The following is a 23,767-nucleotide window of genomic DNA, read 5'->3' as shown; positions in this document are numbered from 1 at the left end:
ACTGGAATGTGTGAAGACGATCATGCTGCTACGTGTAGGCAGTGAAGTATATCATAAGATTCGCATCTGTCTTTATCATGATGTTTCTCTGTTGAAACTTAATTAGTTAATGTTAGAGCCATTTTTGAGTTATAGTCAGTTTTCAAAGATCGTGTAGAATGTTCCCATGTGAACTTGTGTAGGCTGGGAACCGTGCAGCTGTGGTTATGTTAAGGGTTTAAGACTGAGCAACAGTCCTGGATTATACATGCGGGCCCTAAAGGAAATCACCTGTATCCCTGTAAGAAGAAGTCAGAGAGATTGGCTCACAGAGGAGGGGAAGGCGGTGTAGCTATGGAGACAGAGACTGGAGTGGTGCAATTACCAGAAGTGGAAAAAGCGATAATGGATCCGATCCTACAGCCTCCGAAGGGATCACCGCTGATCTGGCATGGTGAAACTGACGTTGGATGCCTCGCTTTTGGAACTGTGAGAGAATAGCTTTCTGTTCTTTTAAGCCGCCAGGTTTTTAAGTGTTGATTCTGGTTTGGGGGAAGAGGAAAAACAAGAGCATTATGCCGAGAGCGTTCTGTAGTGCCACGAAGTAAAGAAATGCTCAAAGAACAGAAGGCTCGTGCTATGTCAGGGAGACAAAGGATCCAGTGGAAAACTGTTCACGTGGTGAAAATGGGAATAACTAGAGCAAAAAAAATAACCTGGGATTGGATTACAACCCAAGGCACATATGTATGAGAACACACTAACAAAAATACATGACTAAGTAATTAATAAATCGGGAAGAAGAGACAAATCTCACTAACAGAGCTCTTGTTAGAACATTGCCCCCTCTAGGAGGTGGAGCTTAGTTCCACAACACCTGGAGTTCAGTAAGCTCGACTTAGTGACTTATTTCAAAATATAATATAGTCACAACCTGAAAGTAAAGAGCTATTTTATTTGCTGGGAATGTTTAGGACTCCGAGCCAGGGAGACAGCATCTCCGTAGCTCTGAGAAAACTGCTCCAAGGAGGCAGGAGAGGAAGTCAGGCTATATACAAGTTTGCAACAAAGGGAGCAGGCAGTCTGAACGTATCAAGTTAAGGAATTTAGCATTCTTTGTACAGGAGATGCAAGCCCCTGGGCTCTGCGAATTCTTTCCTTTCATGTGCACCTCCCTCCGCTCTCTGGGGCCAATCCTGTTTCCTGGCTCACCCTAAGGGATGGTGGATGTGCAGTAGGTTGCTTCTTGCCTTCCCCAGCTCCTAAGCAATTGCCCTGGAGGGTGGAGGCATCTGAGGGATCCCAGCTTGGGGAGCCCTCATTCATGTTTGGAGGCCAGAAATCGCTGATGGCTGTGACATTTCTTGCTTATTGATATGGCAGGAGATATTTTCATTTCACCATAAAAGTGAAAAAACTAACATTGCAACAGAAAGAGCCACTATTCTACTACCTGTTTCTTTGTATTTAGTTTTCTTAGAGTCCACACATAAGTGAGATCAGGCAGAAATTTTCTTTCCAGTTGTGACTTATTTCACTTAGTATAATGTCCTCCAGGTTTATTTATGCTGTTGCAAAAGGCAATATCTCCTCTTTTTAAGGCTAAATATTATTCCATTGCATGTATATATGCCACACTTTCTTTATCCATGTATCCTTCAGAGACACTTAGATTGTTTCCTTAGCTTGGCTATTGTGAATAATGCTGTGAAATACATACATAGAAAACCAAGTGAGTGTATGAAAAAACGTTTATGTTGATTACATTAACAGCGACAATCATATCACTGTGTATATGTACATTGAAACATCATGTTGCACGCAAATACACGCACCAGTTATTTTTTTAATTTTAGTAAATAAGCAATCCGGGATATAGAGAAAGCTGGGTATGGGTTTATTAGCTTCGTATGGCTTCTACTGCAGATTACATATTTTTATTGTGTATTTTACGTATTTCCACTCGAATCTGTACTATTTCCTGCTTTGTCTAAATTTTGGTTTTAGTGAGTACTTCTTTTCCCTTGAGATTTTACTCATTCCTAAAATAAACACTCACAGCTGTAAGGATCTCTATGAACACTGTTTCTGTTAACTATTCAATGTTTGGTATGTAGTGTTTTCATTTTTATTTGTCTTAATCTATTTTTTATTTCTCTTTATTTGTAATCCCTAAACACTAGAACCAACGTAATGTCTCTGGCACTACTGGTAAAGAACCCGACTCTCAACGCAAGAGGTACAAGAATTCGACCCCTGGGTTGGAAACTTCTCCTGGAAGGGGAAATAACAATCCACTCCAGTATTCTTGCCTGGAAAATTCCATGGACAGGAGCCTGGCAAGCTACAATCTGTAGGGCTGCAAAAAGTCAGACACGAGTGAAGCAACTTAGCATGCATGCACGCAACAAGGAGGAGCTGATGAAAATGGAAGACTATTCAAAAAATTCCACTGATAGTCAGGTTAACAGCATTGATGGATGTTAATTGCATTATAGTAAGTGAAAGAAACAAGACTCCAAGACCAAATATGCTAGAAGTCTAGCTAAGGATATTCTTGCTAAGGCAAAGTTTGTACGCAAGGCATTTGTGTGGTTTCTGGGGGCCGCAGGGAGGAGCAGGAGTGGATCAGAAAGAACCACAGGTTTTGTCGACGTGATAGAACGGTTTTATATCTTGATTGCAGTAACACATAACCATATACGTTAGGCCAAATTTTAAAAACTATATACAAAAACTGTAGATTGTAATATTTGTGAATTATGTATTTAGAAAAACTCAAGAGGAAAGAACAAGTAATACCAAAACATGCATGCACACTCATATGCAATAAGGTCCCCACAGGGTGTTCACCTGCTTCTTCCCTGGGAAGGTGGGGTGAGGAGCTGTAGATGGTCCCACGGGGGCACCCTCGGAGAGCTCCATGTCTATGATTCACTCCTGGTTCCCTTGCACCAGCCTCTGAAACACCAACAACACTCCAAGCAACATCTCTTTAGAGGGGCCTGACTGCATGCCAAGCTCCCTGGTCAGCGTATACTCACCAGAAAGTTAATTATCATCATTGTACAAGGTCTCCCTCCTACCTGAGAAACTGCTATGTGCCTACAACCATGGCCAAGAAAACCACCTCTATATAAAAATGATGCCAACCTTCCCTTATTTACTATCTACAGCGACTAGATCTGTAAATTATGTGAGGGAAGTTATTTTATTACATTTATCTTGCAAATAAGGAGAGGCTAAGTGACTCCTTTTGGGGCACAATAAGAATTGATAATGGATTTGAAACTTGAACCCAGGCTCCTCCATCTTCGTTAGTTTTCTTCCTCTGTATTTCTCTGCTTTAGAGAATTCGGAACCTTTTGACCACTACCCTCTTTCAGTACTGACGAACTATTTTATGGCTGAATTTCTCACTTCACACTCACTATTCAAAATTGATTGTCTCTTCCCGTCAAGGATCAAGGTAAGCTATTATAGTCCATGTATATCAACGTGTGTGTGCTCAGTCCCTCAGTCATGTGTGACTCTTTGCCACCCCATGGACTGTAAACTGCCAGGCTCCTCTGTCCAGGGAATTTTTAAAGAGAGAATATTGAAGTGATTGCCATCTCCTTTTCCAGGGGATCTTCCTAACCCAGGGATTTTTAGTAAAAAGTGCAATCCATTTAAAAGGTGTGGGGAGACTATGCATGCTATGAATTATTAGAGCACAGGAGCAGATGCTTTGAATATTTTTATAATAGTAGTTGGGGCTTCCCTGGTGGCTCAGAAGGTAAAGCATCTGCCTACAATGCGGGAGACCTGGGTTCGATTCCTGGGTCGGTAGAACCTGGGGTATAAATGTCAAAACATTGGTTAGTAAGGGATTTAGTGATAATTATGAGTCCTGCTGCTTCCTGAATAAGTGAAAGTTGCTCAGTCGTGTCTGACTTTTTGTGACCCCATGGACTATACAGTCCATGGAATTCTTTAGGCCAGAATACTGGAGTGGGTAGCCTTTCCCTTCTCCAGGGGATCTTCCCAACCCAGGAACTGAACAGGGGTCTCCTGCATTGCAGGTGGATTCTTTACCAACTGAGCTATCAGGGAAGCCTTGAATAAAAAGAAGTTAAAAAAATAAGATATATGATACTTTGATTGTGTAGGTGTTAATTTCAGCTGGTCTCCCATTGGAGGTTTAAAACAAAGGCATATGTGTGAAAGTGATCATTTTTAAACTGCACAGGGAACCAAATGAACTCGCAAGATCAAACTGCAGTGTAACCTTTTCCCCATAACCTCATCCTTATTATACAGGCGCCTTTAGATATACTGACAATGGAGTGGATAAATGCACACATCTTTTTCATTATATTGAAACTGGACTTCAATCTTGAATTCTGAAAGTTCTTCATACAATGTATTTGTAGAATATCACATAACTTCTCAAAGCTCTAATTCTTGTAGTGGTAACGTAAACATAATAACGCTATCCAGTGTACACACATATATGCACACACACACAAACACACACACACAAACACACACACACAAACACATACACACACAAACACATACACACACAAACACACACACACAAACACATACACACACAAACACATACACACACAAACACACACACACAAACACATACACACACAAACACACACACACAAACACACACACACAAACACATACACACACAAACACACACACACAAACACATACACACAAACACACACACACAAACACATACACACACAAACACATACACACACAAACACACACACAAACACATACACACACAAACACACAAACACACACACACAAACACACACACACGTGTGTGCATGCTAAATCGCTTCAGTCGTGTCCAGCTCTTCGCGACCCTACAGACTGTAGCCCGCCAGGCTTCTCTGTCCATGGGATTCTCCAGGCAGGAATACTGGAATGGGTTGCCATTTCCTACTCCATGGGATCTTCCCAACTTAGGGATCAAACCCACGTCTCTTACGTCTCCTGCATGGGTAGGCGGGTTCTTTACCACGAGTGGCCACATGCACAAACTTAAATGTAAAGCTCTTAGCATTAAATCAAGATAATTTTGAAGTACAAATTATTAATGACATAATGCACAAGGTAATTAGGCACTTCCATTTCATTACAATTTATTATTTCATGGGTCACTTTTCCGTTTATTTCTCATTGCTCCAGGACGTCTCATGGTTCCCAAACAGCACTAATGGAAAACAGCACAGACGTGAGTAGGTTCATCCTCTCGGACTATCCAGTGCCCCGAGCTGCGCAGCCCCCTCTGTATCACGTTCACTCTCACAGACCTCGTCACTCTGGTCGGAAACCTGGGAATGGTCACACTGATTCTCTTGGACTCCCGTCTGCACACTCCTATGTACTTTTTCCTCAGTAACCTGTCTCTGGTGGACTTCGGCTACTCCTTGGCCGTCACTCCAAAAGCCACGGCTGGGGTACTTATCGGAGACAAGTTCATCTCCTACAATGCATGTGCTGCTCAGATGCTCTTCTTCATCGCCTTTGCTACTGTGGAAAATTATCTTCTGGCCTCAATGGCCTATGATCGCTATGCAGCCGTGTGCAGACCTCTGCATTATACCACAACTATGGCGGCAAGCGTGTCTGCTCATCTGGCCATAGGGTCCTACATCTGCGGGTTTCTCAATGCCTGCTTCCATGTTGGAGACGTATTCAGTCTTCCTTTCTGTAAGTCCATCACGGTCCATCATTTCTTCTGTGATGTCCCAGCTGTCCTGGCTCTCTCTTGCTCTGAAAAGCACATTAGCGAGGTGGTTCTTGTTTTCATGTCGAGCTTTAATGTCTCTTTTGCCCTTCTGGTTATACTGATCTCCTACCTGTTCATATTTGTAAACATCTTGAAGATGCACTCAGCTCGGGGTCGCCAGGAGGCCTTCTCCACCTGCGCTTCCCACCTCACCGCTGTCGCCATCTTCTACAGGACCGGCATCTTCGTGTACTTACAGCCCAGCTCCAGCCACTCCCTGGGCTCAGACGAAGTGGCGTCCGTGTTCTACGCCACTGTCATCCCCATGCTGAACCCACTGGTCTACAGCCTGAGGAACAAGGAGGTCAAGAGTGCATTCAAGAAGGTAGTTGAGAAGACAGATATATCTATAGCGTTGGGACTTTTAACACTGTAGTATGCACAGTAATCTTATCTAACTCCTCTCAGACTTTCGCCATGTAACTTGTTGCTTTTCAAGTCTGTGGACTTGAAAAAAATTACATTTTTGAGGTGACATCTTTATCTCTTTAAAAATCTGTCACCCAGTAAAAAATAAAACATATTTTAAAATCTAAAACCTGAATGAGACTGGCTAATGGGAAGCTTTAGAAGTGTTAAGAACCACTTGTCAAAACTTATTGATGCTATTTTCACTTACATTTGGCTGACTACCTGTCAATGCAAACATCAACGCTAAAACAGGAGTACAGTCAAGCCCATAAACAAAGGTGCAGGTATGTGTCTCATGTGGGCACATACACACTGGAAAGAGGAATTTGTCAAAGGTAAATGAAATGTGGCTGGCATAAGAAATAACAAAAGAATGCCATCTGCAGCAACACGGATGGAGCACGAGATTCTCATATGAGTGAAGTCAGTCACACAAAGATATATGATATCACTTATATGTGGAATCAGGAAAAAAAAAGGTAAAATTGACTTATTTACAAAAAAGAAACAGGTTCACAGACATTAGAAGCAAACTCATGGTTACTAGGAGGGAATGGGGAAGGAAGGGATAAATTGGTCAATTGGAACTGACGTGTACCCACTACTGTATGTAAAATAGATAGCTAATGAGAACTTATTGTATAGCACAAGGAACTCTACTTAATATTCTGTAACGACCTATATGGGAAAAGAATCTACAAAAAGTGGACATATATATATATGTGCATAACTGATTCATTTTTCTGTATAACAGAAACTAACAAAGTATTGTAAATCAACCATACTCCAGTAAAACTTCTTTTGAATGAAAAAGTGAACTGTGACTAGTTTTTAATAAAAATAATTTTAGCAGTTATTTGATATTAAATATAAAATTATGTCTATTTGCAGTTATTTCTTTTGTTGAATAACTATTCTGTGATTCTGAATAGGAGAAAAATAATTATTTTAAATGAAATTCTGTACTCTTTTGGCACATTTTATTAGGAGATACATAAATATGTTGAATTAATATTTCTTCTTGACTGAATCACAACATATTCACACTACAATTTTCAATAAGATAAAATAATCAACCCAAATCCATAGCTCACCCTAATGGTATTCTACATGCTACTGGTTTGGACAAATGTATAATGAACTGAATGCATCATTATAATACCATGAAGAGTATTTCGATTTTCCTAAAACTCCTCTTTTTAAATTTTAATTTTTATTTTATATTGGAATGTGAAGCTAGTGATAAAGAATCTGCCTGCCACTGCAGGAGGTTCAGGAGACAGGAGTTCGATCCAAGGAAGACCCCTGGAGGAGGAAATGACAACTCACTCCAGTATTCTTGCCTGGAAAATTCCATGGACAGAGAAGCCTGGCAGGCTACAGTCCATGGATGTGCTAAGAGTTGAATATGACTGAGCGACTGAACACACACATTGTTGATTTACAATATTGTGTTAGTTTTTGGTGTACAGAAAAGCGATTCAGTATATATACATTCTTTTTCAGATTGTTTTCCTATACAATTTATTACAGAATATTGAGTAGAGTTGCAGGGCTATACAGTAGGTCCTTGTTGATTATCTGCTTTGCATATATTAGTGTTTTCATACTAAGTCGTTTCAGTCGTGTCTGACTCTTTGTGACCCCATGGACTATAACCCTCCAGGTTCCTCTGTCCATGTGGTTCTCCAGGCGAGAATACTGGAGTGGGTTGCCGTGACCTCCTCCAGGGGATCTTCCCCACCCAGGGATGGAACCTGCGTCTCTTACGTCTCCTGCGTCGGCTGGCAGGTTCCTTCTAGCACCGCCTGGGAAGCCCCATGCATAGTAGTGTGTGTATGGTAATCCCAGGCTCCTAATTCATTACACCACTTCACCTCTGCATTCTGATAACTGCAAGATTGCTTTCAAAGGTTGTGAGTCTGTTTCATAACTAAGTTCATTAGTGTGATCACTTTTTAAGATTCCACATGTGAGCAGAATAAGGTTCCACATATATCTCTCTCTGTTCGACTTACTTCACTTAGCATGACAGTCTCTAGGTCCAGCCATGTTGCTGCAGATGACGTTATTTCAGTCTTTTTTAACGACTGAGAAATATTCCTCTGTGTACACCTACCGCATCTTCTTCATCCATTCACCTGTCGATGGACATTTAGGTTGTCGCCATGTCCTGGCTATTGTAAACACCTTTGCGATGATCACTGGAGTGCATGTATCTTTTTGAACTATTGTTTTCTCTGAAATGTGCCAGGACTGGGATTGCTGGATTGTGCGCTAGTTCCATTTTCAGCTTTCTGAGGAACCTCCATACTCTTCTCTGTAGTGTGCGAAGTTGCATTCCCATTGACAGTGTAGGAGGATCCCCTTTTCTCCACATCCTCTCCAGATGTTTTGATGACGGTCATTCTGACCATTATGATAATCTAAAACACAAACAGAACAAACTGAAAACATACTCATAGAGAAATAACTGATGGCTGCCCCTGGGGTGGGAGTAAGGGTGCAAAAGAGGTGAAGGGGATGAGAGGCACCAACTTCCAGTGATAAAACACAGGAGCCATGAGAATGTAATACACAGCATACTGAATATGGAAAATGACATTATAATGCCTTTGAAAAATGACATAAGAAATAAATTTAAATTTAAAAACAAATACCAAATAATGGTAAAAATGTAAAATAATTCTAATGCATTGCTGGTAAGAAATTGACATGGTAGAACACTTCAGAAAATATCTTGGCAATGTTTCATTTAAATAAACACATACTCACCCTATGATCAAGCAGCCCATCTAGATATTTATCCAAATGATGTGAATGCTTGTGTTCAAATATCTTAGGCAAATGTTTATGTCAGTTTTATTTCTAATCACCAGACCCTTAAACAAACACTAATGTTCCTCAGCTACGAAGTAGGATAAACAAACTGTAATGTCCATTGTGCAGAATATGATTCTGCAGTAAAGATTCCGTTATGACACAAGTAATAACAAGAGTGAATTCCAAATACTAAGTGAAAGATTACCAACTCAGAGTGCGTATTCCAGGATTGCAGTGAGGGACACTGTTGCAAAGGCAAAGCTCTCTGATTGTCAGGGGTAGTCGATAGGAAAATGTGTTTACCCAAAGAAGTTTATAGGAATTTATTCAGGTGATAGCGGTTCTTTGAAAGTAAACTTAACAAAAGTCTTAGAACTGTACACTAAAATTTTGGATATTACTGTACGTAAATTATATGTAAATTATGTGTTCATAATAAATTGACCAAAATAACAAGAAAAAAAGAAGTAGTAAAAAAACATGTGTGTACAAAGGGAATAATCAGCATGGTCCCCACAGGCAGTTTAATTGCGCCTTTCATGGGAAAGTAGGGTGAGAACCTGTAGACATGCCCACGAGGGAAATTCCTGGCGAACTCTGCGTCTCTATAACATCCTCACGCCCCCCCAGCATTAGCCTTTGAAAGCCCAGTATCCATGTGACCTCATTTTAGAGGGACGGCTCTGCATGCTGAACCCATACAGCCATCATTTATTCATCTGACTAGTCATACTTGTCAGTACACAGAAGCTTCATCCCAGCATTTGACATGTACCTGTACCCAGAGCCAGGGAAACACCCCAAGAGAAAAATGAAGTTGACTGGCTCTTAAAGGATAATCTCTTATTGGAATTTGTTATTTACAGAAACAGTTCTGTGAATTATATGACAGAGGTAATCCTACGATGTTTATTGTTCAAAGGAGGAGGAGTTAAGGAGACAGAGAGAATGCACAGGAAGTTCAGGGATTAAACCATGTTAATATTCTTTCTTCCATTTTCCTGCCTTAGAGACTTTGGGATCATGAGACCATAATTGGAAGGAGAGCTCCTCTGACAGTATTTCTGCATCATTCTACAGCTGATATCGAGGTGAGACTGGGATGCAAACGTCAAACTTCCATCAGTAGAGTTTACTGATACCCAGGAAACCCCATCCTGCTTTCCAAAAGATATGAACAGAAAAATAACCTAGATAGATTCTCTGATTGAGTAGTAATTTCATCTTGTTCATCAAATATTGGCTGCTCCATAGAAGTAAGAAACAAATCAATACTAACGAACAAAAAAAGCAGAGGTAAAAAGATCCTCATGTTACTGAGTCCAAGCTTGCTTGGCTTGCTGCAAGAAAAGTCAATGAATCTGAGATGAGGTGATGGGACTAGGAAGGGACTTTATTTGGAAGCTGGCTGGTGGAGAAGACCGCAAGCTAGTGTCTCAAAATAATCCTCTTGCCGGGGGCTTGGTGGCCAGGTTCTTTTATGGATCAGAGATTTGGGGGGCAAAGGGGAGGTGAGGAAACAAAGTAAAAAGACCATTTAATTCCTGCAAATATCTCCTAGACTGGCGAGCCTCAGGCAGGGGGACGTGTTCACTTCACTTCCTTAAGTCATTTCATGGCTGCTGTGAAACGGAATACCTCCTGTCATGTCGGCTAACGAGGATGCCACATCTACCTGTGATTCTGGCCTCCCAAAGTGGATCTTGGGGCCAGGAGAGTTAGTAGCATGTGAGGGGCACTGGCACTGCCCCTGGGGACACAAAGGCCTCAAGAGTGGGGCATCCTTCCCGGGCGGCCAGAATCAGGCTCTCTCTCTGAGGTAGGCCACTGTGCATGTCTGCAATAACAAAAGCAGCAAAACAAGGCTTAAAGTCGCAGAAGCAGACCCCGTGTAAAATCTAAGTTAACCCTTCCTGCTTACACTTAAACTGTAACAGCACCTGGGCTTCCCTGGTGGCTCACTGTAAAGAAGCTGCCTGCCAGATGAATTCTTCAGTACCATTTTTCTAGATTCCTTATATGTGTGTTAGAATGCGTTGTTTATCTCTCTCTTTCTGACTCACTTCACTAAATAGGTCCTAGGCTCATCCACCTCATTAGAGCTGACTCAGATGTGTTCCTTTTATGGCTGAGTAATATTCCATTGTGTACATATCCACAACTTCTTTATCCATTCATCTGTCGATGCGCATCTAGGTTGCTTTCATGATCTAGCTATTGTAAATAGTGCTGCAATGGACAATGGGAGAAATGGGAGAAAGAGACATAGAGAATAGGCTTACGGGCGTGGGGAGAGGGTGAGACGTATGCAAAGAGTAACATGGAAAGTTGCATTGCCATATTAAAATAGATAGCCATCGGGGACTCGCTGTATGCTCAGGAAACTCCAACAGGGGCTCTGTGTCAACCTAGAGGGGTGGGGTGGGGAGGGAGATGGGAGGGAGGTTCAAAACAGAGGGGATACATGTATACCTATGGCTAATTCACGTTAAGGTTTGACCAAAAACAACAACATTCTGTAAAGCAATTATCCTTCAATAAAAAATAAATTACCTTTTTTAAAAAAGAAGTTGCCTGCCAGTGCAGGAGATGTGGGTTCAATCTCTGGGGCAGGATGATCACTGGAGAAGGAAATGGCAGCCCACTTCAGTGTTCTTGCCTGAGAAATTCCATGGACAGAGGAGCCTGGAGGGCATAAAGAGTTGAACACATCTTAGCAACTGAACAACAGCAACATAAAAGTGTCTAACAGGAATTAACAAACTCCAAACTGCATTTTGACCCTTTCTTCATAATTTCATGCTTATTTTACTAGAATGTGTACACAAGTTAGCAGTGAATGGCTAAAAGCATAGACTTTTGATTTGACCAAAAGTGGATTTAACTCTTGAATCTCGACTCTCATACTAACTGTGCAATATTAGAGCAACACATAACTTCTTAAGTCTTTAATTTCCTAATGGTAAAGTAGAAATCATAATGCTACTTTCCTTACACACACACACACACACACACACACACACACACACACACCACTCATTTATCTATAAAGAACTGGTTGGTAACAAAACATAGTATATGCTAAAAGTGGTCGTGTGTGTTTGGGCTGGTAAACATAATATCTTCAAGGTACAGGCTTGTAAAACGAAGTTGCAAAAGTTTTAGGAGGAAAATGTTCAATTCAGTTCAGTTGCTCAGTTGTGTCCAACTCTTTGCGACCCCATGGACTGCAGCACGCCACACTTCCCTCTCCATCACAAACTCCCAGAGCTTACTCAAACCCATGTCCATTAAGTCGGTGATGCCATCCAACCATCTTATCCTCTGTCGTCCCCTTCTCCTCCCACCTTCAATCTTGCCCAGCATCGGGGTCTTTTCCAATAAGTCAGTTCTTTGAGTCAGGTGGCCAAAGTACTGGAGTTTCAGCTTAAGCATCATTCCTTCCAATGAATATTCAGGACTGATCTCCTTTAGGATGGACTGGTTTGATCTCCTTGCTGTCCACGGGACTCTCAAGAGTCTTCTCCAACACCACAGTTCAAAAGCATCAATTCTTTGGTGCTCAGCTTTCTCTATAGTCCAACTCTCACATCCAACTCTCACATGACTACTGGGAAAACCATAGCTTTGACTAGATGGACCTTGTTGGCAAAGTAATGTCTCTGCTTTTTAATATGCTGTCTAGGTTGGTCATAGCTTTACTTCCAAGGAGCAAGCGTCTTTTAATTTCATGACTTCGGTCACCATCTGCAGTGATTTTGGAGCCCTCAAAAATGAAGTCAACCCCTGTCTCCACTGTTTCCCCATCTATTTGCCATGAAGTGATGGGACCAGATGCCACGATCTTCGTTTTCTGAATGTTGAGCTTGAAGCCAACTTTTTCACTCTCCTCTTTCACTTTCATCAAGAGGCTCTTCTTCTTCGCTTTCTGCCTTAAGGGTGGTGTCATCTGAATACCTGAGGCTATCGGTATTTCTCCCAGCAATCTAAATTCAAGCTTGTGCTTCTTCCAGCCCAGCGTTTCTCATGATGTACTCTGCATATACGTTAAATAAGCAGGGTGACGATATACAGCCTTGATATACTCCTTTCCTTGTTTGAAACCAGTCTGTTGTTCCATGTCCAGTTCTAACTATTGCTTCTTGACCTGCATACGGATTTCTCAGGAGTTAGGTAAGATGGTCTGGTATTCCCATCTCTCTCAGAATTTTCCACTGTTTGTGGTGATCCACACAGTCAAAGGCTTTGGCATAGTCAAAAAAGCAGAAATAGATGTTTTTCTGGAACTTTCTTGCTTTTTCCATGATCCAGTGGATGTTGGCAATTTGATCTCCGCTTCATCTGCCTTTCCTAAATCCAGCTTGAACATCTGGAAATTCATGGTTCACGTAGTGTTGAAGCCTGGTTTGGAGAATTTTGAGCGTTACTTTGATAGCATGTAAGGTGAGTGCAATTGTGTGGTAGTTGGAACATTCTTTGGCATTGCCTTTCTTTGGGATTGGAATGAAAACTGACCTTTTCCAGTCCTGTGGCCAGTGCTGAGTTTTCCAGATTTGCTGGTTTATTAAGTAGAGCACTTTCACAGCATCATCTTTCAGGATTTGAAACAGCTCAACTGGAATTCGATCACCTCCACTAGCTTTGTTCGTAGTGATGCTTTCTAAGGTCCACTTGACTTCACATTCCAGGATGTCTGGCTCTAGGTGAGTGATCACATCATCATGATTATCTGGGTCATGAAGATCTTTTCTGTATAGTTCTTCTGTATATTCTTGTCACTTCTTATTATCTTCTGCTTCTGTTAGGTCCATACCATTTGTGTCCTTTATTGAGCCCATCTTTGCATGAAATGTTCTCTTGGTATCTCTAATTTTCTTGAAGAGATCTCTAGCCTTTCCCATTCTGTTGTATTTCTTTGCACTGATCGCTGAAGAAGGCTTTCTTATCTCTTTTTGTTATTCTTTGGAATTCTGCTTTCAAATGGGTATATCTTTCCTTTTCTTTTTTGCCTTTTGCTTCTCTTCTTTTCTCAGCTATTTATAACGCCTCCCCAGACAGCCATTTTGCTTTTTTGCATTTCTTTTCCATGGGGATGGTCTTGATCCCTGTCTCCTGTACAAAGTCACAAACCTCTGTCCGTAGTTCTTCAGGCACTCTGTCCATCAGATCTAATCCTTTGAATCTATTTGTCACTTCCATGTGTAATTGTAAGGGGTTGGATTTACGTCACACCTCTGTTAGTAGTTAGCATAAGATAGATGCCTTCTAAAGGCTCCCAGTTAGAAGAAAAGTATTTAAAACGCTGTTCCTACACCAGAAGAGATTCTAATGGAATACTTTACAACATTACGCTTGCCACCAAAATAGTGTTGGGGGGAAGAACCAATTCTGACTCCCTACTGAAACTGTTTCTTTGACTTGTTTTTGTTGCTTTTGTTACAACATAACATACATAAAGGCCTGACTCAGAAAACTCTGCCCCTCTGCCAGACTCACACTGAAGTGCCTTTGCTGAGAACCCTGTCCGCCTGTAGATGGCAAGAAGGAAGAAATGAACACACCCCCTGCCCGAGGCTTGCCATTCTAGGAGGTCTTTACAAAATGAACGGCCTTCTTATTTTGCTTCCTCACCTCTCCTCCATCTCTGATCTAGAAAGAACTTGGCATCCAAGCCCTAGTAAGATGATTATTTTGAGACATTTGTTTGCCATCTTCTCAGTCAGCTGGCTTTCTGAATAAAGTCATATTCCCTTCCACAACACCGTGTCTCTCAGATTCATCGGCCTGTCGTCTGGTGAGCAGAGTGAGCTTGGAATCAGTAACAACAGCTCTAGAGAATGAAGACAGCCCGCAAACAAGGGGCTTTCCATGCTAGACCCCTGTGGTTCTGCTGAGACGACAGTAATAAGAGAAAGAATGAGCTTTTTAAAAGGGACTGTTTCAAATAAGGTCTGTATTTCGAGGAAGAAATTAAGCAGGAGAATGGGTCCCATGTAATTACTGAAACAGCCAATCGTATAGGCAGAGCAAGGGCAGCCCGAGAAACACTGGAGGAAACAGAGCGATCTCGGTGCCGCTTGTGTGTGAAAATAGGCAGATTGAGGGGGAAGGTTGTAAGGCTAAAACTTGTGCATTCCTGAAGCCCTCCAGGTCACCACCCAATTTTTGCAAACCAACATATCGATAAGCATCCCATCCTCATAACAGTATAATCACTATTACTCTTAGACTATGCTAACCATCCAGAATTTTACTTTTAAATGTATTACTTTATTTAATTTTCACAACAATACTAAAAATAGGGTCATCAGTTCAGTTCAGTTCAGTTCAGTTCAGTCGCTCAGTCGTGTCTGACTCTTTGTAAACCCATGAATCGCAGCACGCCAGGCCTCCCTGTCCATCACCAACTCCCAGAGTTCACTCAGACTCACGTCCATCGAGTCAGTGATGCCATCCAGCCATCTCATCCTAGGTTGTCCCCTTCTCCTCCTGCCCCCAATCCCTCCCAGCATCAGAGTCTTTTCCAATGAGTCAACTCTTCGCATGAGGTGGCCAAAGTACTGGAGTTTCAGCTTTAGCATCATTCCTTCCAAAGAAATCCCAGAGCTGATCTCCTTCAGAATGGACTGGTTGGATGTCTTTTCAGTTCAAGGGACTCTCAAGAGTTTTCTCCAACACCACAGTTCACAAGCATCAATTCTTTGGTGCTTGGCCTTCTTCACAGTCCAACTCTCACATCCATACATGACCACAGGAAAAACCATAGCCTTGGCTAGACGGACCTTAGTCAGCAAAGTAATGTCTCTCCTTTTGAATATGCTATCTAGGTTGGTCATAACTTTTCTTCCAAGGAGTAAGCGTCTTTTAATTTCATGGCTGCAGTCACCATCTGCAGTGAATTTGGAGCCCCCAAAAATAAAGTCTGACACTGTTTCTACTGTTTTCCCATCTATTTCCCACAAAGTGATGGGACCAGATGCCATGATCTTCGTTTTCTGAATGTTGAGCTTTAAGTCAACTTTTTCGCTCTCCTCTTTCACTTTCATCAAGAGGCTTTTAGCTCCTCTTCATTTTCTGCCATAAGGGTGGTGTCATCTGCATATCTGAGGTTACTGATATTTCTCCCGGCAATCTTGATGCCAGCTTGTGTTTCTTCCAGTCCAGCGTTTCTCATAATGTACTCTGCATATAAGTTAAATAAGCAAGGTGACAATATACCTACTCTTAGACTATGCTAACCATCCAGAATTTTATTTTTAAATGTATTACTTTATTTAATTTTCACAACAATACTATAAAGTAGGGTCCTAATGGTCCTAATTTTGCAGATGGAAATACGAGCTTCAGGTGAGTTAGGTTAGAGTTACTCCCAGGTAGTAAAAGGCAGAGCTAATATCTACCTCATCTCCAACCCTCAGCTCCATACCTAACGCTCTGTCTTCCCCTCAGAACTGCCTGCTGGTTGGTCAGCCCCTGCCGCTTCAGTTATCTCATCACACGCACTATGCACCTGCTTCTCAGCTACTTCTCTGAAACATCAAACGCTGAGTTCAGACCGATGAAGGCAATGAGTAACCAGGAATGGAGTTAAACTCAGTTTGATTTAAACACAATAAAAACCATTATTTCAGGAGCCACTCCGTGTGGCTTCAGAGATTGCCTTGGGTCCAAAGCATGCCTTGTTAATTAACACTCATTTAAAAATAGACAAGATTGCTCAACCTCTTGTGCATTATAATTTAAAGGAATGCAATATCCTATCAAGACACGATGTTCTTGAAATATGATTAATATGTGTTTAGAGTCAGACCCGACTTGGTGACTGCACGACAGCATAGAAGGTGCCGGCAGAAGTTCCTGCAGAGGAACCACATGCAAGGACGGGCTTTTACTGGGCTCGGGAAAGAGTGAGTTGGCAGATGTGTTTATTCTGGGCTAGCTATGAGCAAGTTAGTTTTCTTTTTTAGAGTTTTTATTTGACATTTATACTGTTGGCTGTGCTGGGTTTTCATTGCTGCAGGGCCTCCTCTCTGGCTGTGGAGAGCAGGGGTCACCCTCTGGCTGGGGCCCACGAGCTTCTTGCTGCTGTGGCTTCTCTTGCTGGGAGCCCAGGCCACAGGGTGCACAGGCGCAGAGCTGCGGCACGTGGGCCCAGTCGTCCGGCTCCCAGGCCGTAGAGTACAGGCTCAGTAGTTGTGGTGCGTGGGCTTAGCTGCCCGCAGCATGTGGGACCCGCCCACGTCAGGAACAGAACCCCTGTCTCCTGCACTGGCAGGTGGACTGTACCACTGAGCCGCCGGGGGAGCCCCTATCAAGTTAATTTTCTGCATCTCAGCTTACAAACTCATACACTTTAAAAACTGAGGAGATGATCTGTGAAGACCCGTCAGATCCAACAGCATGTAAATCTCTATGGAATGAATGGACTAAGTCTTGTTGACAAGTGCGTCTTTATCTGGAGTATATTGAAATACGAGCTGTCACTGTAATAAGATAATACTGTAATGAAATATTGCATGCACGCTTTTCAACTGAACTTTCTGTATCTGTCACTGCTTCCGTTTTCTCACAGCCACAGAGCGCTTTGCAGTCCTCTTCCTGATGAAGAACGTGACAGGAGTGACTCAGTTCCTTCTCCTGGGCCTAACCAGGGACCCAGAGCTACAAGTCCCGCTCTTTATAACGTTCACCCTCATCTACCTCTCCACCCTGGTTGGGAACTTGGGCATCATCATGTTGATGCTATTGGACTCGCACCTCCACACACCCATGTATTTTTTCCTCAGTAACCTGTCTCTGGTGGACCTTTGTTACTCCTCAGCTGTCACTCCCACAGTCCTGGCTGGATTCATTCCAGGAGACAAGGTCATTTCCTACGATGCCTGTGCTGCTCAGATGTTCTTTTTTGCAGCCTTTGCCACTGTGGAAAATTACCTTTTGGCCTCAATGGCCTATGATCGCTACATAGCCGTGTGTAAACCCCTACACTACACCACCACCATGACACGAAGTGTGTGCGCTGGTCTGGCTACAGGCTCCTATGTCTGTGGTTTCCTGAACGCCTCCATCCACACTGGAGACACCTTCAGTCTCTCTTTCTGTACGTTCAGTGTGGTCCATCACTTTTTCTGTGATGTTCCAGCCATCATGGTTCTCTCTTGTTCTGACAGACAGGTTAGTGAACTGGTTCTAGTTTGTGTAGTGAGCTTCAATGTCTTTTTTGCTCTCCTGGTTATCTTGATATCCTATATGTCCATATTTATCACCATCCTAAAGATGCCCTCATCTGCAGGGTACCAGAAGGCTTTATCCACCTGTGCCTCCCACTTCGCTGCCGTATCCATCTTCTATGGAACGATTACCTTCATGTACTTACAGCCCAGCTCCAGTCACTCCATGGACACAGACAAAATGGCCTCTGTGTTCTATGCTGTGATCATTCCATTGCTGAACCCTGTGGTCTACAGCCTGAGGAACAAGGAGATAAAGAGTGCATTTATGAAGGCTGTTGTAGGTAAAACTGTCCCTAGGATTATGATTTCAACAATGTAAAATGATATCCTGACCAATAAAAGGTCTCTTGTCCTGAAAAAAAAAAAAAGAAACACTGTGTCCAGAAATATAATACCTGAATAAGACTGGCTAAGATGTCTTGTGGCTGACTAGTTTAAAACCTTATTAAGGACATTGGCCTATTCATTTATCCTGGATGCTTTTTTAACTAAAATATTTAACTCATGTATTAGAATATACGTATGTGTGTAATAGACTTCTATTTCTTTGGTTAAATGCTAACCTGTTAATTTAGCATTTAATTTAAATGTTAAATTTGAAAACAAAATGTTGTACTATTAAATACAAGTATACGATTTGGAGGAGCATGTCTTATCAAGAGAAAAGTATAGCATTTAAAATACATTAATATTTATATCTTGACTGAGTCATTTGATAGAACCAACATGCTCATTTTTACAATTTTCAAAGGATAATGTAGCCAGAGTGTAAGGAAAACAGAGAAAACGAAAAGTAGTTAAAACCCAAGATTTTTAGAAACATTTCTTTATTTATCTGGCTTAGCTGTGGGTCTTAGTTGCAGCGATCTGGATCTTTGCTTGTGGTGCGTGGGATCGGAAGTTGTAGCATGTGGGTTTAGTTGTCCTGTGGCATTTGGGATTTAGTTCCCTGACCATGGATTGAACCCATGTCCCCTGCATTGTAAGACAGATTCTTAACCACTGGACCACCAGAGAAGCCCCTTAAACACAAGATTTTGGTGCTGAGCATGCTCGCTTATATTAGAGTTTCACTTCTAGGCCCTCTTTCTACAGAGGTAGGAAGTATACATACACATGATTTGTATGTATTCATCAGTTCAGTTCAGTTACTCAGTCGTGTCCGATTCCTTGTGACCCCATGGACTACAGCACGCCAGGCCTCCCTGTCCATCACCAACTCCTGGGGCTTGCTCAAACTCATGTCCATGGAGTCAGTGATGCCATCCAACTATCTCATCCTCTGTCATCCCCTTCTCCTCCTGGCTTCAATCTTTCCCAGCATGAGGGTCTTTTCCAACGAGTCAGTTTTTCACATCAGATGGCCAAAGTACTGAAATTTCAGCTTCAGCATCAGTCTTTCCAATGAATATTCAGGACTGATTTCCTTTAGGATGGACTTGTTGGATCTCCTTGCTGTCCAAGGGACTCTCAAGAGTCTTCTCCAACCCCACAGTTCAAAAGCATCAATTCTTCGGCACTCAGCTTTCTTTATAGCCTAACTTTCACATCGATACAGGACTACTGGAAAAACCACAGCTTTGACTAGACAGACCTTTGATGGCAAAGTAATGTCTCTCCTTTTTAATATGCTGTCTAGGTTGATCATAGCTTTTCTTCCAAAGAGCAAGTGTCTTTTAATTTTGTGGTTGCAGTCACCATCTGCAGTGATTTTGGAGCTCCCAAAAATAAAGTTTCTCACTGTTTCCACTGTTTCCCCATCTATTTGCCATGAAGTGATGGGACCAGATGCCATGATCTTAGTTTTCTGAATGTTGAGTTTTAAGCCAGTTTTTTCACTCTCCTCTTTCTCGTTCATCAAGAGGCTCTTTAGTTCTTCTTCACTTTCTGCCATAAGGGTGGTATCATCTGTGAACCTGAGGTTATTGATATTTTGCCCAGTGATCTTGATTCCAGCTTGTGCTTCATCCAGCCCAGCATTTCTCATGATGTACTCTGCATATAAGTTAAATAAGCAGGGTGACAATATACAGCCTTGACGTGCTCCTTTCCCAATTTGGAACCAGTCTGTTGTTGAATATCCAGTTCTGTTACTTCCCGACCTGCATACAGATTTCTCAAGAGGCAGGTCAGGTGGTCTGGTATTCCCATCTCTCTCAGAATTTTCCACAGTTTGTTGTGATCCACACAGTCAAAAGCTTTGGCATAATAAAGTAGAAGCAGATGTTTTTTTGGAACTCTCTTGCTTTTTCTATGATCCAGCAGATTTTGGCAATTTGATCTCTGGTTCCTCTGCCTTTTCTAAATCCAATTTGGACATCTGGAAGTCCACAGTTCACATACTATTGAAGCCTGGCTTGGAGAATTTTGAGCATTACTTTGCTAGCATGTGAGATGAGTGCAGCTGTGTGGTAGTTTGAGCATTCTTTGGCATTGCCATTTTGAGGGATTGGAATGAAAACTGACATTTTCCAGTCCTATGGCCACTGCTGAGTTTTCCAAATTTGCTGGCCTATTGAGTGCAGCACTTTCACAGCATCATCTTTTAGAATTTGAAATAGTTCCTGGAATGCAAAAGTAGGAAGTCAAGAAATACCTGAAGTAACAGACAAATTTAGCCTTGGAGTAGAGAATGAAGCAGGGCAAAGGCTAACAGAGTTTTGCCAAGGGAACATACTGGTCATAGCAAACACCCTCTTCCAACAGCATAAGAGGAGACTCTACAAGTGGACATCACCAGATGGCCAATACCAAAATCAGATTGATTATATTCTGTGCAGCCAAAGATGGAGAAGCTCTATACATATACATTTTTACTATAAAGCAAACAGTTGTTCCAAATTTTGACATATGTGCCGAAATAGCTGGAGGAGAATGAGAGGAAGAGGAAGGGAACTCATGATGACAGTTTTTCTTGTTATCTGTTGTTGTATTAGAAGATTTCTATGTAAGCTTAAATTTAATATTTATATCTTTGTGAAATAAGTATACTGGATATTATATGGATAGGACTTTTAACAGGAATGAAACTAGGATTCAAGGACCAATTAATATTCCCCAAACCAACTCCATCTAAGTTGCTAATTAATCACGCTTATCTGTACAATCTAGGAAAATTACTAAAGTCCATGCTGTACCCTTGGGTAGATAGTCTCTGGGTATCTTCTCCTAAATGATTATAATACGCTTATAATCAAACAAATTGTTCCTTCTAGTTCTTCTCTTGCTTCCATATTTTCTCACTTTATCTCTCTCTTGTCTCTCTCCCTCTTCTCTCTCTCATTCCCTCATTCAGTGTTTAAATGAGTTTCTGATTGTGACTTATACTTTGTTAGTACTATAATATGATCACATTTTATATTTATAGCATTTTTATTGCTTTATACTTTTATCAATACAATCCATTATCTGCTATGTTAGCTCTAAGAGCATTAATAGTACTAATAATAACAGCAGTACTATGAGGAATAGTAGATTTCTATACTACTATGGCTTAATTGACTCCACTCATCTAATTTAAATGGGGAAAATGTTATTATTCTGATTGTTTGGATGAGAAAAGTGACTCTCAGAAAAGTTATTTAATTTGAACTGCATATTTAAAAGGACAATTATGATTATGGATTTTAGACAATTCTGCATGTATTCTAACATCATTTGAGAGCAGGAAATAAATGAAAGAATAATAACTGGTTATCTTTCTGCAACACACAATCTGAAAAGGAAACCAAGAAATCTTGGAAATCAAATACATATTAATAAAATATGCAGAGATTAAAGAACATACTTTTATTTTTTGTAGCAATATTTTATTTTATTTTATTTTATTTACTTTTTGGAGGCTAATTACTTTACAATATTGTATTGGTTTTGCCAAACATTGACATGAATCCTCCACGGGTATACATGTGTCCCCCATCCTGAAGCCCTCTCCCACCTCCCTACCCATCACATCCCTCTGCACCATCCCAGTGCACCAGCCCCGAGTACCCTGTATCCTGCATCAAACATGGACTGGCGATCCATTTCACATATGAAAATATACATGTTTTCAATGCAGAATGTACTTTTTAAAAGTGGATCAAAGAATAAATCTCAAGAGAAATTTTAAGATATTTTGGGCTAAATGAAAATGATAACACAATTTATCAGAATTTGTGGGATACAGAAGTAGTAGTATTCAGAAGGAAATTTACAGCATTGATTGCATATACTGGGGAATAAAAGATTTAAAATGCATAATCTAAGCTTCCACCTTAGGAAACAAGAAAAGAAGAACAAATTAAATCCAAAGTAATCAGACAAAAATAAATAATAAGAATTAGAGCAGGAATCTAGTGGCTCAGATGGTAAAGAATCTGCCTGCAATGCAGGAGACCCAGCTTCAATCCCTGGGTCAGAAAGATCCCCTGGAGAAGGAAATGGCAACACACTCCAGTATTCTTGCCTGGGGAATTCCATGGACAGAGGATCCTGGTGGGCTACAGTCTGTGGGGCCACGAAGAGTCAGACATGACCGAGTAACTAACACTTTAGGAGCAGAAATCAATGAAAGTGAAAACAGGAAATCAAGAAGAGAAAATCGATGAAACTAAGAGCTATTTCTTAGAACAGATTGATAAAATCAATAAGCATCAAACCAAGCTTACTGAAACACAAAGAAAGAGGACACAAATTAGTCACATCAGAAATGAAAGCTGGGATATCATTTCAGATTCTGTGGGCGTTAAATGATCATGAAAGAATAGTAGGAAGAACTCTGCATGCAGATTTGGTTACCTAGATGAAACTGATAATTCCTTGAAAGCCACAGTTTGCCAAAATCTCACAAGAGGACATAGACAATCTCAACTAGCCTATATTTATTAAAGAAGTTGAACTAGCAATTAACAATTCTCCAGAACAGAAATTTTCAGGCCAGTTTATTGAATTTTACCAAACATTTACAAAAAATTTTACCAATCCTTTGCAATCTTTTTCAGAGGGTAGAAGCAGAGGGAATGTTTCTTAACTCATTCTATGAATCCAACAATACCTTAATAACAAAACCAAACAAAGGTATTACAACCAAAAAGGCCAATATCTTTCATAAACATAGATGTAAAAATCCTCAAAAGGTATTTACAGATTAAAGTCAATGGGCAAAAAGAATTATACATCATAGCCACCTGGGATTTATCACAGGCATGCAAGATTGTCTATCATTTGAAAAGCAATTAATGTAATCCATAAAATAAAGAAGCTTAAAATGCATTATCATATCAATATATAAATAAAAACCTTTTGACAAAATCCAATATCCACTTATGATGAAAAATTCTCAGTAAATAAGAACAGAATACTTTGGCCACCTGATGGGAAGAGCCGACTCATTGGAGAAGACTCTGATGCTGGGAAAGATTGAAGGCAGGAGGAGAAGGAGGTGACAGAGGATGAGATGGTTGGATGGCATCATTGACTTAATAGACTTGAGTTTGAGCAAACTCCAGGAGCTAGTGAAGGACAAGGAGGCCTGGTG

The 23,767-nt window shown here is 41.1% G+C and overlaps 1 protein-coding gene and 1 pseudogene across 1 annotated transcript; both read left to right on the top strand.

The window, feature by feature from the left end:
- Window positions 1-366: 366 nt before the first annotated feature.
- On the top strand, window positions 367-22,028 carry LOC101105947 (olfactory receptor 5B3-like). The gene is made up of 5 exons (XM_060400189.1): window positions 367-468; window positions 5,179-5,703; window positions 5,957-6,107; window positions 10,027-10,107; window positions 17,589-22,028. Exon 5 carries the CDS (start codon window positions 17,618-17,620, stop codon window positions 18,566-18,568), a length of 951 nt encoding a protein of 316 aa, XP_060256172.1. The 5' UTR covers window positions 367-468; window positions 5,179-5,703; window positions 5,957-6,107; window positions 10,027-10,107; window positions 17,589-17,617; the 3' UTR covers window positions 18,569-22,028.
- LOC101106202 (olfactory receptor 5B2-like) lies at window positions 5,207-6,158 on the top strand (annotated as a pseudogene).
- Window positions 22,029-23,767: the final 1,739 nt, after the last annotated feature.

The sequence above is a fragment of the Ovis aries genome, chromosome 15 (genome assembly GCF_016772045.2).
Source record: "Ovis aries strain OAR_USU_Benz2616 breed Rambouillet chromosome 15, ARS-UI_Ramb_v3.0, whole genome shotgun sequence".
In the NCBI taxonomy this organism is placed as follows: domain Eukaryota; kingdom Metazoa; phylum Chordata; class Mammalia; order Artiodactyla; family Bovidae; genus Ovis; species Ovis aries.
The sequence above is the reverse complement of the archived record's forward strand: the minus strand, read 5'-3'. Positions and strand labels throughout refer to the sequence as shown.